At 42.3% G+C, this 12,357-nt stretch overlaps 1 protein-coding gene across 2 annotated transcripts in view; it reads left to right on the top strand.

The window, feature by feature from the left end:
• Positions 1 to 5,904, top strand: part of LMLN (leishmanolysin like peptidase) — a 91,888-nt gene extending 85,984 nt beyond the window's left edge. The window contains exons 18-19 of one of the 2 annotated variants that reach the window (XR_006222122.1): positions 1,393 to 1,463; positions 5,824 to 5,904. Coding sequence is in view for 1 of the 2 variants with exons in the window: in XM_042998765.1 (XP_042854699.1) it covers positions 1,393 to 1,399 (7 nt within the window). In the remaining variant the exon portion in view is untranslated. Of the gene's footprint in view, positions 1 to 1,392; positions 1,606 to 5,823 lie in introns of those variants that run through there. The other variant, XM_042998765.1, reaches the window with a different exon arrangement.
• Positions 5,905 to 12,357: the final 6,453 nt, after the last annotated feature.

Raw genomic sequence — 12,357 nt, 5'->3', positions numbered from 1 at the left:
CCAAAATCAAGAGTCAGATGCTTAACCAGCTGAGTCACACAGGTGCCCCAGAAACAGATTTTTGAAGGGTCATAGAAGACATTTCCCTAGAAAAGCAAGCAAGATGGCCCAATGCCAAAAAAGAGTTCAAATATAAAAACCCCAAATTCAATTCTTCCCAGAAATTATCCCCCTTCTTTCCCAGGTTCACATATGCTTTCTCATCATCAGAAAAGCAGTATGGTTTTAAGGTTGTCCTAATCCTAGAGCACCTGGGTGACTCAGTCAATTAAGTGTCTGACTCCTGATTTCAGCTCAGGTCATGATCTCTTGGTTTGTGGGTTCAAGCCCCACATCAGGCTCTGTGCTAATAGTGTGGAGTCTGGTTGGGATTCTGTCTCCCTGTCTCTCTCTGACCCTCCCCCACTCACTACTTCTCTCTCTCTCTCAAAAATAAATAAATAAACATTAAAAAAAAAAAAAAAAAAACTTGGCCTAATCCTATGGGGCTGTATGCTTCAGCTCTGCCTTGGCTCCCTGTGCTAGTAGTTAAACTGGATTAAAGGACCAACTCTGTGAATTATCTACTGCTATGTACTGGGTGATTCTTTTTTTTTTTTTAATTTTTTTAATGTTTATTTTTGAGAGAGAGACAGAGCATGAACGGGGAAGGGAGAGAGGGGGGGGGAGATGCAGAATCTGAAGCAGGCTCTGGGCTCTATGCTGACAGCTCAGAGCCCGACATGGGGCTTGAACCCACAAACTGTGAGATCATGACCTGAGCTGAAGTTGGACACTCGACCCACTGAGCCACCCAGCTGCCCCTGTACTGGGTGATTCTTTACACATGCTCTGAATGCCTAGCTGGCTTCCCCTGACAGCATATCTGGAAGACAGAGACAAAGAAAACATGAACAAGAAAGACAATTTGAATACACTATCCACCAATGCAGAGAAGATTTTGTGTGTGAATCAGTATGTTTGTGAATTTTGGGGAGTCAACATAAGGTGTGTTAAAAAGAAAACCACAGGCCGAAAATGGTGCCTCTTGAGCTAGGCCAAGTCACTAAACCAGAGCTTAATATCTAACCTAATTGCAGTTCCAACCTCCCCCAGAAATGTTAAGTTTTAACTGGTCAGTCAAGAATTTTCCAAAAAGCACTACTAGGTAATCTGCTGTCTAGGCCTTCTCTATCCCCCAAAGGAAGATGAGGTAATCTGCATAATAAGACCTGCCCTTTTCCTTCAGAAGGCCAGTTTGCCTAATACAGTCCTTTCTTTTCTTCTGCTAATAATTTTCCTTCCTATGAACTCTCCTCTACTTGTTAGATGGGATGCTGCCAGATTCATGAATTGCTTAATAAAGCCAATTAGATCCTCAATTTTACTCATTTGAATTTTGTTTTTTAACAGGTGGTAAGTAAGAGCAAAGGCTTTGGCAACAGAGAGATCTGGGTCCCAATACTACTGACTTTAAGACTTTGGTAAGTTATTTATGGCTAGGAGTCCTTCTCTATAAACTGTAGCTTGAAAAAATTTTATCTTTCTTTCAATGGAGTTAATAGCCACCATTCTAAAGTAGGGAAAATGTTCGTTAAAGATTTATTAGGGTTCAGTTACAGGAAGCAGAATCCATTTTTAAGCTGAGAGTGATTTCATACAGGATGAGTGTTTACAATACACTTGGAAAAGCTGGAGAAGGGGGCTTTGTGCTGGCCCTGAAAGAATGTCTCCAGAATGAGGTGCCTTGGTGGCTCAGTCAGTTGAGTGTCTGACTTCGGCTCAGGTCATGATCTCACGGTTCATGAGTTCGAGCCCTGCATCGGGCTCTGTGCTGACAGCTCAGAGCCTGGAGCCTGCTTCAGATTCTGCATCTCCCTCTCTCTCTCTCTGCCCCTCTCCCACTTGCTCTCTCTCTCTCAAAAATAAATAAAAGCATTAAAAAAAAATTAAAAAAAAAAAAAAAAGAATGTCTTCCAGAACAACCCTGTAGAACTTGGCTCCATCAGAACTGCTGTCTCTTCCACAAAGAAGGGAAGGTGAATCAGGAAACTGATTTTCTGACTGCAGCTGCAGTGACTTTCTCCTGACTGTCATGCACAGTGCTAGTGACCAGGTCCTAGAGTGCTGCTGAAGAACACCCCACATCTCCATTATAAACTTCTTGCAGAAAATAGCCAGGCATTGAAAGATGACCTCTGCCTTCCCAACCCTACAAGAGTGACTCTAGATGATGGAGCCTAATTCATATGCAAAACTTCACTGTACGGATGTCCATCACAAAAGGAACTCAGGTCAAAACTACAAAGAAGAGAGGAGCCTGGGTGACTCAGTCAGTTAAGTGTCTGACTCTTGACTGTGGATCAGGTCATGATCTCACAGTTTGTGAGTTAGAGCCCTACGTTGGGCTCTGTGCTGACAGTGCAGAGCCTGCTAGGGATTCTCTCTCCCTTTCTCTCTGCCCTTCCCCCACTCAAGCTTTGTCTGTCTGTCTGTCTCTATTTCTCTCAAATAAATACATTAAAGAAACTAAAAAAAATTTAAAAAACAGAAAAGAACTTTCCATCCTGTAGCCTAATTCAAATTGTGGGAGTTTTGTGCATTCAGAAATTTGTATGCAAAAATTGTCTATATGCACATATGTAAATAAGGGCATAGTGATTAATTGTTAAATACTTAGAAGAATTATTTTTTTAACGTTTATTTATTTTTCAGAAAGAGAGCATGAGTGGGGCAGGGCAGAGAGAGAGGGAGACACAGAATCTGAAATAGGCTCAAGGCTCTGAGCTGTCAGCACAGAGCCTGATGTGGGGCTGGAACTCATGAACCACAAGATCATGACCTGAGCTGAAGTTGGACGCTTAACCAACTGAGCCACCCAGGCGCCCCTTAGAAGCATTATTAGAACCGGGGCAGGGAGCATGCCCTTACTGCCCCCCATCCACCCACACTTGGCAAATTAAATTCTATCTCAAGTCTCAGCCCAGGCATCACCTGTTGCAGAAAGCCTTTCCCTGGCCTTTAGACTTCCACACCTTAGTGTAGGATTCAGGCTTCTCCTTCTCTGCTCCCTGGTATGGTATGGTAATCATAAATCATATTAAAATGTGAATACAGGGGGAATGGAGAGTTATTATTTAATGGGTACAAAGTTTCAGTTTGAGATGGTAAAAGAGGTTCTCGAGATGGATGATGGTGATGGTTGCACAACAATGTGAATGTGCTTAATGCCACTAAACTATATACTTAAAATAGTTGAATGGTAAATTTTATGTTATGTATATTTTACATCAATAAAAAATAAAAAGTAAAAGTAAACGTGAATACATACAGGTGAATTGCCCTCTAGTGGAGTAAATTACTCATTTCTCCACACAATCACCAAAAGTGAATGTTATCTAAAAATTTTTTTGGAACAATAGGGGATTTGCTGTATTGATTGGCATTTTTTGGTTGCTTATAAAGTTGACCTTTTTTTTCCCCACATGTTGATTAGTCATCTGTATTTCTTCTTTTGACATGCACATTCAATTTTGGCCATTTTTCCACAAGAGGTATTTGCCTTTTTTCTTACTGATGAAAGTAAGTGCATTATGTGTGTTAGGAATGGAAACCCTTAGCCTATCATTGACATTTGCTTTTAGAGATTCCCTTTTTTGGGAGCGACTCAGCCCTGGCCCCAATCACTCCAGTATCCCCTTGCTATACCTTCTGTACCCCACAGAGCTCTATCCACTGTGCCACATTTTCTATCACAGTGATTTCAAAGTAGGGGGTTTGAACAGTTCTTTAAAGGTCTTCCCTTGCTTCTCATTTCACCCTAGAGAAGAATGTGGAAAATCAGAGTAAATTTGAGGTAAGATTAACAATTTGCACTTCTCCTTCTCCTCCCCTTTCCTCAACCTCACATTTCCTGGCATTCCAGACCAGCCTTCCCTTATACCTCCAAGTGGAAGTGTTCCTTCCTGATTTTAGAAATGTAATCATAAAAGAGGCCTGGACTGTTAGTGTTGGGTAGGTGGGAGGATGTAGGGAGGAGACTTGGCTTCACATCCCATTATTGGCAAATACCCTCATCTGAAAGAGGAGGCTGATTTTCCAATCTCATGGGTTTGTGAAAGGAAAGGACTGATTGAGATAATATATGTAAAACAGTATAGTGTCTGGCATATAATAGCTATTATTGTCAGTATTGTATTATTCCGATGATGATGTTGATGTTGGTGATGGTCCTCACTATCTTGCCAGACCATTGTAAATGAGACATGCAAAAGGAAAACAGCATGAGTAATAAAGCACAGAATAAAAAAATGACACACCTGCACCCATACACTCATATCCCCTCAACTTGGGGATTTTGTTCTCTATAATGTACTTTTAAGTAGGATATAGGATGAGTACATGAAACATGATCAAACAGTCCCAGAACACACAGTTTAGATGACAAGATTATATTCATACAGTTTAGATGACAAGATTATATTCATCTTTCCTGTGGCTCTTTATGCCTCATTGTTCTCCTTCATCACTCAGTCCCTCTGAGATAACTCTCTGAGGCAGTTAGCCCCTTTGCTTTCCAAACCTTTGTATATTTGTACTTCTCTTTCCTCTGTGCAGTTTTCTTTGTTTGGGTTTTGCTTTTCTCTTCGTGCATTCTGTTTCTTATGCATCGTGCTCTCTCTTTTCCATGTCCTCCTTCACCCCTCCCCCCTCCATTTTCTTTCCTCTCTCATCCTCTCTTCCTGCAGGTCTCTGTGTGGGATCTTGTTACCTTGTGCTCTTCACTTCTGCATCCCTGTAATGATGTTGCCTCCATCAGTGCATTTGTTTTAATGCCCAGCTTCTCATAGATCACAGTGGACACCAGGGTCATGACACCAGAGTTCTCAAAAATTCCCTGGTTAAAAAGGAGGCAGATGCCAGTGTCAGAGGAAGGACAGAGATAGTACATATATAGTCAAATTTAGAAGACAGCAAAGAATAGACTGAAGGAGGTGGAACAAACAACCCCTCCAAAGTCGCCAGTCTTCTGCCCACAGTGAAGACCAGGAATACACTCCGCCCATCAGCCCCTCCATTGTCCTTCCCTCCCTTTATCTACCTTTAGGTCTCATGTCCCCCATTTCATTCTACTCCAGTGGGTCTTAAGGTATGGTCCCTAGACCAGCAGCACTCATTAGAAGTGCACATTCTTGGGTCCTACCTCAGACCAACTGAATCAGAAACTTCAGGGGTGGAACCCTGCAATCTGTGTTCTGACAAAGTCTTCTGAGTGATGCTGTGGCAAACTCAAGTTTGCAAACTTCTGCCCTAAACTGTCTTGTGCTTTTTACAAACATCCACCTGATAAAAGTCCTAACTCTGAATGAACTTAATTATCTAGGCCTTACCTGCACCTGGGCAGCTGAGCCCTGCTGGAGAAAAGCACTCAGCTGGGTATTAATTGGTGTAATTGTAAACTCAGTCACTATCCTCAGTGGGATTCTGCCCAGCAATCCTCTTTCTCTAATCACTTACTCTTCTGCTCTTAGGGTTGCCAGAATTAGCAAACAAACAAACAAACAAACAAACGAAAACAGAATGCCCAGTCAGATGTGAATTATAGATAAATATACACTAAAAAATTGTTTGTTGCTTATCTGAAATTAATTTGAGCATCCTATATTTTTATTTGCTAAATCTGGCAACCCTAACTAGGAGATAAATATAGTCAGCAGGCAGGCAGTGGGGAAGAGAAGCCCAATCTAAGGTAGAAGAGAGCAAGCACAAGCTGGACCCTAAAAATGAAATAAAACCGTGACAGTCTTTGTTGCCTCCAACCTTGACGGTGTTATTATCCTGCAGAAGCTGGGACCCTTATCAGAGAGCTAAACACACACACCTGGCCCAGGAGTCGGAGATGCTGGAGGAGGACTCAGGGGAAGCTGGAGCAGTCGTAGGCCTGACTGCATCTTCACAGCAGCAAGGTGAGCCAGCCAATAGATGACAATGGTGTAAGCTACAAAAATGGCTGTTACTTCACTTCTGCCCTCAGTCTCTAGGATCTCTGCCACAAGAATCTCTCATGGATCTTCTAACACACACAGAAGGGAATTTTGGGAAAAGTAGCTCAAGCTAAGCCAAGGTGACACAGTATAATCTACCACACTCATTCTCCATTTTATTTTATTTATTTTTTATTTTTTAATTAATTTTAATTAATTAATTAATTTATTTATTTATATTTTAGAGAGAGTATGAGCAGGGGAGAGGGGTAAAAAGAGATCTCAAGCAAGCTCTACATTCAGCATGGAGCCCAACACAGAGGTTACTGCTACATGGAATCATGACCTGAGCCAAAATCGAGTCAGATACTCAACTGACTAAGCCACCCAGGCACCCCTCATTCTCCATTTTAATTTTTCTTTCTTTTTTTTTTTTTTAATGTTTATTTATTTTTGAGACAGAGACAGAGCATGACCTGTGGAGGGGCAGAGAGAGAGAGAGGGAGACACAGAATCAGAAGCTGGCTCCGGGCTCCAAGCTGTCAGCACGGAGCCTGACTCGGGGCTTGAACTCACAAACCACGAGATCATGACTTGAGCTGAAGTCAGACGCGTAATGGACTGAGCCACCCAGGCTACCATCCATTTTAATTTTTCTTAAGTTTATTTATTTATTTAGAGAGAGAGAGCATGTGGGAGGGGCGGAGAGGAGGCGCAGAGAGAATCCCAAGCAGGCTCCAGACTGTTAGTGCAGAGCCCAACGCAGGGCTCACCCTACAAACCATCAGATCATGACCCAAGCAGAAATCAAGAGTTGGATGCTTAACTGACTGAGCCACCCTGGCACCCCTCATTCTCCATTTTATAAAGGGGCTCAGGATGCCTGGGTGGCTCAGTCAGTTAAGCTACCAACTTCAGCTTAGGTCATGATCTCACGGTTTGTGAGTTTAAGCCCTGCGTCAGGCTCTGTGCTGGCAGGTCTGAGCCTGGAGCCTGTTTTGAATTCTGTGTCTCCCTCTCTCTGCCCCTGCCCCCTTTCAAAACTGAATAAATGTTAAAAAATTGTTTAAAAAAGTAAACATTAAGAAAAATTAAAATAAAAAGGGGCTCAATGTTGAGTGCCAAGGACAAATGAATAATTTACATAGAAATAACTATCTTTTGTTGAATGCCTATGACGTAAGCATTTCTCATATATACTCTTTATATATATTTTACTTACAGAGATATATGAAAATATCCATTACAAACTAGATCTCATTTAGTCCTTGTAACAATGCTACAAAGTTGGTATTATTCATAGCCTTTTGCAGACAAAGAAACTAAAGGTAGAAAGTAGAGAAATTTTCCCATGAATGCACAATACACAAAGGGCAAAGCTATGATTCGAAGCCAGGTCTCTTTACAGCCTGTATTCCTAACCATTAAGCTCTGTGCTACCCAGCCTCCCAGCAAACTGTAGACTTTATTATTTCATAAGCACTAAATCTGTACTTGGTCCACAGACCACCTAGGAAACCTTCATGCACTTGTGCTCGTCAGCAATTCATACTTGACTCCTTTGGTTTGGGAACAAGTTCTTGAGGCTCTCATCACACTCCCTGACAACTCACCCAAGTCGGAGTCCCAGCCCTTTCACTTAGTGGTTGAATGGCCCTGGGAAAGTTACTTAGGTTTTATCAGCCTCACTCTCCCTCATGATGGCTGATTCCTTACAAAATTGTGCAGTCTAGATGGCATTAACCCTGGGAAAATGTCTGGCACAGCCTCATTATCCTTGTCCTCCACAAATGGGAGTTTTCCCCTTCTTCATTGGATTAGCTCCCACTGCTTACATCTAGGCTGAAGACTCTTTATACCTCCAGTCCTAATCTCTTCTCCCTTCAGGACTATATTTCCTGTTTCCACCAGGAAACATCGCCACCCCCAAATTATCCTACATCTGAACCACTATGTGCAGTTTTTCAATAACATCTTTCCAGTCCTCAAGCTCACTTCCTTAAAATCACTTCTATTTCTTGTCTCCTCCTGCCTTGTTCAGACATTATGTATGCAGCATTAACTACTCTGAGGAAATAATCTTTCAACTCTTGGTGCCATATTTTAAAAAGTATTTTGGCAAACTTGAATAAATCAGAGCAGGATGATCAGGATGATGGAGGCCTGGAAAGTGGCATTGTAGAATGAACACACACATATATGTAAAGGAAATGGGGATTTTTTTTCTCCTTCAGAAAGGGTTGTCATTGGGAAGAGAAGGTCCTTTCTCTGTGGGCTTCAAAGTGCAGACTCAATGCAAAATGCATTTCTGCTGAACATAAGGAAATTTTGAGGATTAGAGTTTGTACCATTGGGTAGGTGCAGTCATTTGGAGTTCCCTGTCCCTGTCTCATCTACTTGCTCTTTCCATTCTCATTCCTGCCAGGAGGAGGAGGATTTCAACAAAAAGACATTCTCAATTGCTCTAAGAATCTTAGGGAAACAGCTTGCTAAGCCTCAAATGTGTACATACCAGCACCTCTGTTGAATGACCCTAGACCCACTGGAATCATGTGCTATCCACTTTGAATGTATTTGAAACCTGGTTTCCCAGCACCTGTAACATGAAATCTGAGGGCTGCTGATGGCAAAGAAGAGTTTATTAATTTCCCTATGGGCCAACCAGAGACCTGAACTCATAATATTGCCTTAAATAATAATATACTTCTTTAGTGTACCTAGCACTTTCATTTTCAGCCTAGAGGGCCCCAGTTTCAGACTGTTTGGGTCATTCCTTTTCTTCTAACCAGGGTAAGCAATATTAGCAAGACAGAGGTTTATCTTTTAAATGGCCCTTCTGCTGTTAAGAATCAGGACCATGGGGCGGCTGGGTGGCTCAGTCAGTTAGGCATCCAACCCTTGGTTTCGGCTCAGGTCATGATCTCATACTTTGTGTTTTCTGGGTTCGAGCCCCATGTTGGTCTCTGCACTGGCAGCATGGAGCCTGCTTGGGATTTTCTCTCTCCCTCTTTCTCTGCCTCTTCCCCATTCACTCTCTCAAAATAAATAAATAAACATTAAAAAAAAAAGATGGGGCACCAGGGTGGCTCAGTTGGTTAAGCATCTGACTTTGGCTCAGGTCATGATCTTGTAGTTTGTGAGTTTGAGCCCCGCATCAGGCTCTGTGCTAACAACTCAGAGCCTGGAGTCTGCTTTGGATTCTGTGTCTCCCTCTCTCTCTGCTCCTCCCCGACTTGTGCTCTGTCTCTCAAAAATAAATAATAAAATAGTTAAAAAAAAAAAACATTAAAAAAAGAAATAATATGAGGACCAGGACAAGGGGACTTGGCAGTCTCAGACATGAGGGGCAGACGGGCCCTTGCTGGCCTGAATACAGATGATATGATGGGATGAAGCTGGGTGGGCTCCTGAGGTTGGGCATGGGCAGAAGTGTAGAAAAATGACAGAGTACAAGAAAGAGGTTCCTAGTCACCCAAAAGGATACTGCATAGGAACAGAAAGAAATATTTTGCTCTGTCCTTTGTGCATAAGTGGAGGAATGTGGGAATAGAAGTTCAGTGGGCAGTTGGACTCTAGAAATATTCATACCTAAAAGAAAGTAGAATTGCTTGATGGCCAACCTACAGGTGTTGATGGAGCACCTACCTAGGTTCTGATCCAGATTCTACCACTCACCATCTGCTGCCTCAGGCAGGCTGCCTAACCTCTGCTGCCTCATCTCTAAACAGGGGTCATAATGTCCCCAAGACTCTGGAGGGAATCAAAAGACTTACATTTAAAGCAGTTAGAACAGCCTAATGTGAAGGAGGTCCTCAAGAATGTTAGTAATCGTTTTCTTTAGGTGAGAAGTTGACCTTAGGTAGCTTCCAAAGTCCTTCACCCTATGAGATGTTTTGTTAATCTTGTGGTTTTTCCTCGTCATCTGAGTCTGCCTTTTCCTGTCCATTCTGATAGCTATTCCCCAGGCCAGGATTATAACCTTGGGCTGGTTGGGGTGAAACAAAAGGGGAGCTTCCCATTGTCCCCATGGATCTCTTCTAAAACACCAGCCCTTCTTCACATCTGCTCTCAGCTCCTTTGACTCTCTTACTATATGGTGAAGAAGATATCAAGGAACCAGAACAAGACTAGGCAGGTAAACTCCCACCCTAGCTTCTTGACTCTAGTCGGTGTTCAGGGCATGACTCACCAGCTAGGCTGCAGCATCTGTCCTGGGTTTTGCCTTTACTTCAATCCCAAGCAACGGTCATAAAAGCAAGGTTCTCCTAAGTTCTCCAGGCTCCACTTCATCCTGACCTTCCCTGACTGCTCCATTTTCTTTTTTTTTTTTTTTTTTTTTTTTTTTTTTTAAATCTGCTCCATTTTCTGACAGTTTCCTTTTGTTACATTCAGTTTCCTTCTCTCAACTAGGCATGCAGTCTACATAACAAATCCTGACTGGTACAGTAGAGAGTGGGTGCCTCCGTGAGCCTCACAGGGCAAGTTTGAACCCATCTGTACCCAACTGGAAAGGTTGTGCCTCCCCTGCATGCCTGTCTCGGCCTCCTGCCATCCAAACTGCACAAGTCAGCAGTACTTCTTTCTCTAAACAACAATTTGAATATGTTTTATCTCATCAGCTTCAATTACCTCTGGCTTGAAATGGCATCTCTTATTTACGCTGAAACTGTTTATATGTACATTTTGCCCCTCAACCTTTGCCTTTATCATGTGTCCATTCAGGCTGCTTTGACAAAAGTGCCACAGGTTGGGTGGCTTACAAACAACATAGATTTATTTCTCATGGTTCTGGAGACTGGATATCTGAGCTCAGGGTGCTGGCCTGGTAGGGTGAGGGCCCTCTTCCAGGTCACAGACTTCTATTTGTATCCCCAGATGGCAGAAAGGATGAGGGATCTCTCTGAGATATCTCTTATAAGGGGAACATTATCTTATAAGAGCACAAATCCCAATCATAAGTGCTCCACCCCCATGACCTAAGCACCTGCTAAAGGACACCTCCTAATACCATTACATCGGGCATTAGGATTTTCTAAATTTTTTTTAATGTTTATTTATTCTTTGAGAGAGAGAGAGACAGAGTGTGAGTGGGGGAGGGGCAAAGAGGGAGACACAGAATCTGAAGCAGGCTCCAGGCTCTGAGCTATCAGCACAGAGCCCGACGCAAGGCTTGAACTCATGGACTGCGAGATCATGACCTGAGCTGAAGTCGGTTGCTTAACCAACTGAGCCACTTAGGCGCCCCTGGCATTAAGATTTTCAACATATTAATTTGGGGGTAACACAAACATTCAAACCGTAGCATCTTCTGTGTTTTTCTCAGTATTGCCCTGCTCAGGCTCCTGAGCATAGCCAGGTGGACTGGCTTCTTGTCACCACTTGTGTTGTGTGGGTCTCCACTTTTCAGTCCTCATGAATGTCATTTCCCTGGCCTAAACTAACCTTCCTTCTACCAGGTCACCCCCACCGAATTCAGTACAAAAAATGGTTTAGCCTTGGTACTTCAGACTTGACTTACCTTTGGCATTGCAATTCACGGTAAAAATATGCAAAAATCTCACAAATATGAGGCTTACTATAAGTGACTTTGTATCTAATGGTAGCCTATGGATTACTAATCAGTGTGGCATCACGTACATGCTCCACCATGGATGAAACTTGAAGATGTTATGTTAAGTGAAATAAGCCAGTCACAAAAGGACCATATCATATGATTTCACTTACATGAGGTGCCTGGAGTAGTAAAATACCCAGAGACAGAAACCAGAACAGTGCTTGCCGGGATCTGGAGGGAGAGGGGAATGGAGAGTTACTGTTTAATGGGTACAGAGTTTTTGTATGGGATGATGAAAAAGTCCTGGAGATGGATAGTGGTGATGGTTTCACAACAATGTGAATGTATTTAATACCATTGAACTGTACGTTCAAAATGTTATGTATATTTTACCACAATAAAACAATTTTTGAGTAATATGTGGTAATTATAAAACTATCAGAAAATATGAACAAGTGAAAAAGGAGAAAATAAAAATACACTTGCAAGATTATTTTTACTGAATATATTATAAACCTCTTTGTAAGTTGCTGGATAATGTGCTATCAAACTTAAGGTTTGCATGGTTTGTTTGTTTTTTTAAAGTTTATTTGTTTTGAGAGAAAGAGTAGGGGAGGGGGAGAGAGAAGGAGAGAGACAGAATCCCAAGCAGACACTGTGCTGTCAGCACAGAGCCCAACGTGGGGCTCAAACCAACGAACTGTGAGATCATGACCTGAGCTGAGATCAAGAATTGGATGCCTAACTGACTGAGCCACACAGGTGTCCCTGTAATTTTATTTTATGGATATGCATTAATTAATGTAATCAATATCCTATTAATGAATATTGAAGCTATTT

This window comes from Panthera tigris, chromosome C2 (assembly GCF_018350195.1).
Source record: "Panthera tigris isolate Pti1 chromosome C2, P.tigris_Pti1_mat1.1, whole genome shotgun sequence".
NCBI lineage: Eukaryota > Metazoa > Chordata > Mammalia > Carnivora > Felidae > Panthera > Panthera tigris.
Note: the sequence above shows the minus strand (reverse complement) of the source record. Positions and strands in the feature narration are given on the sequence as shown.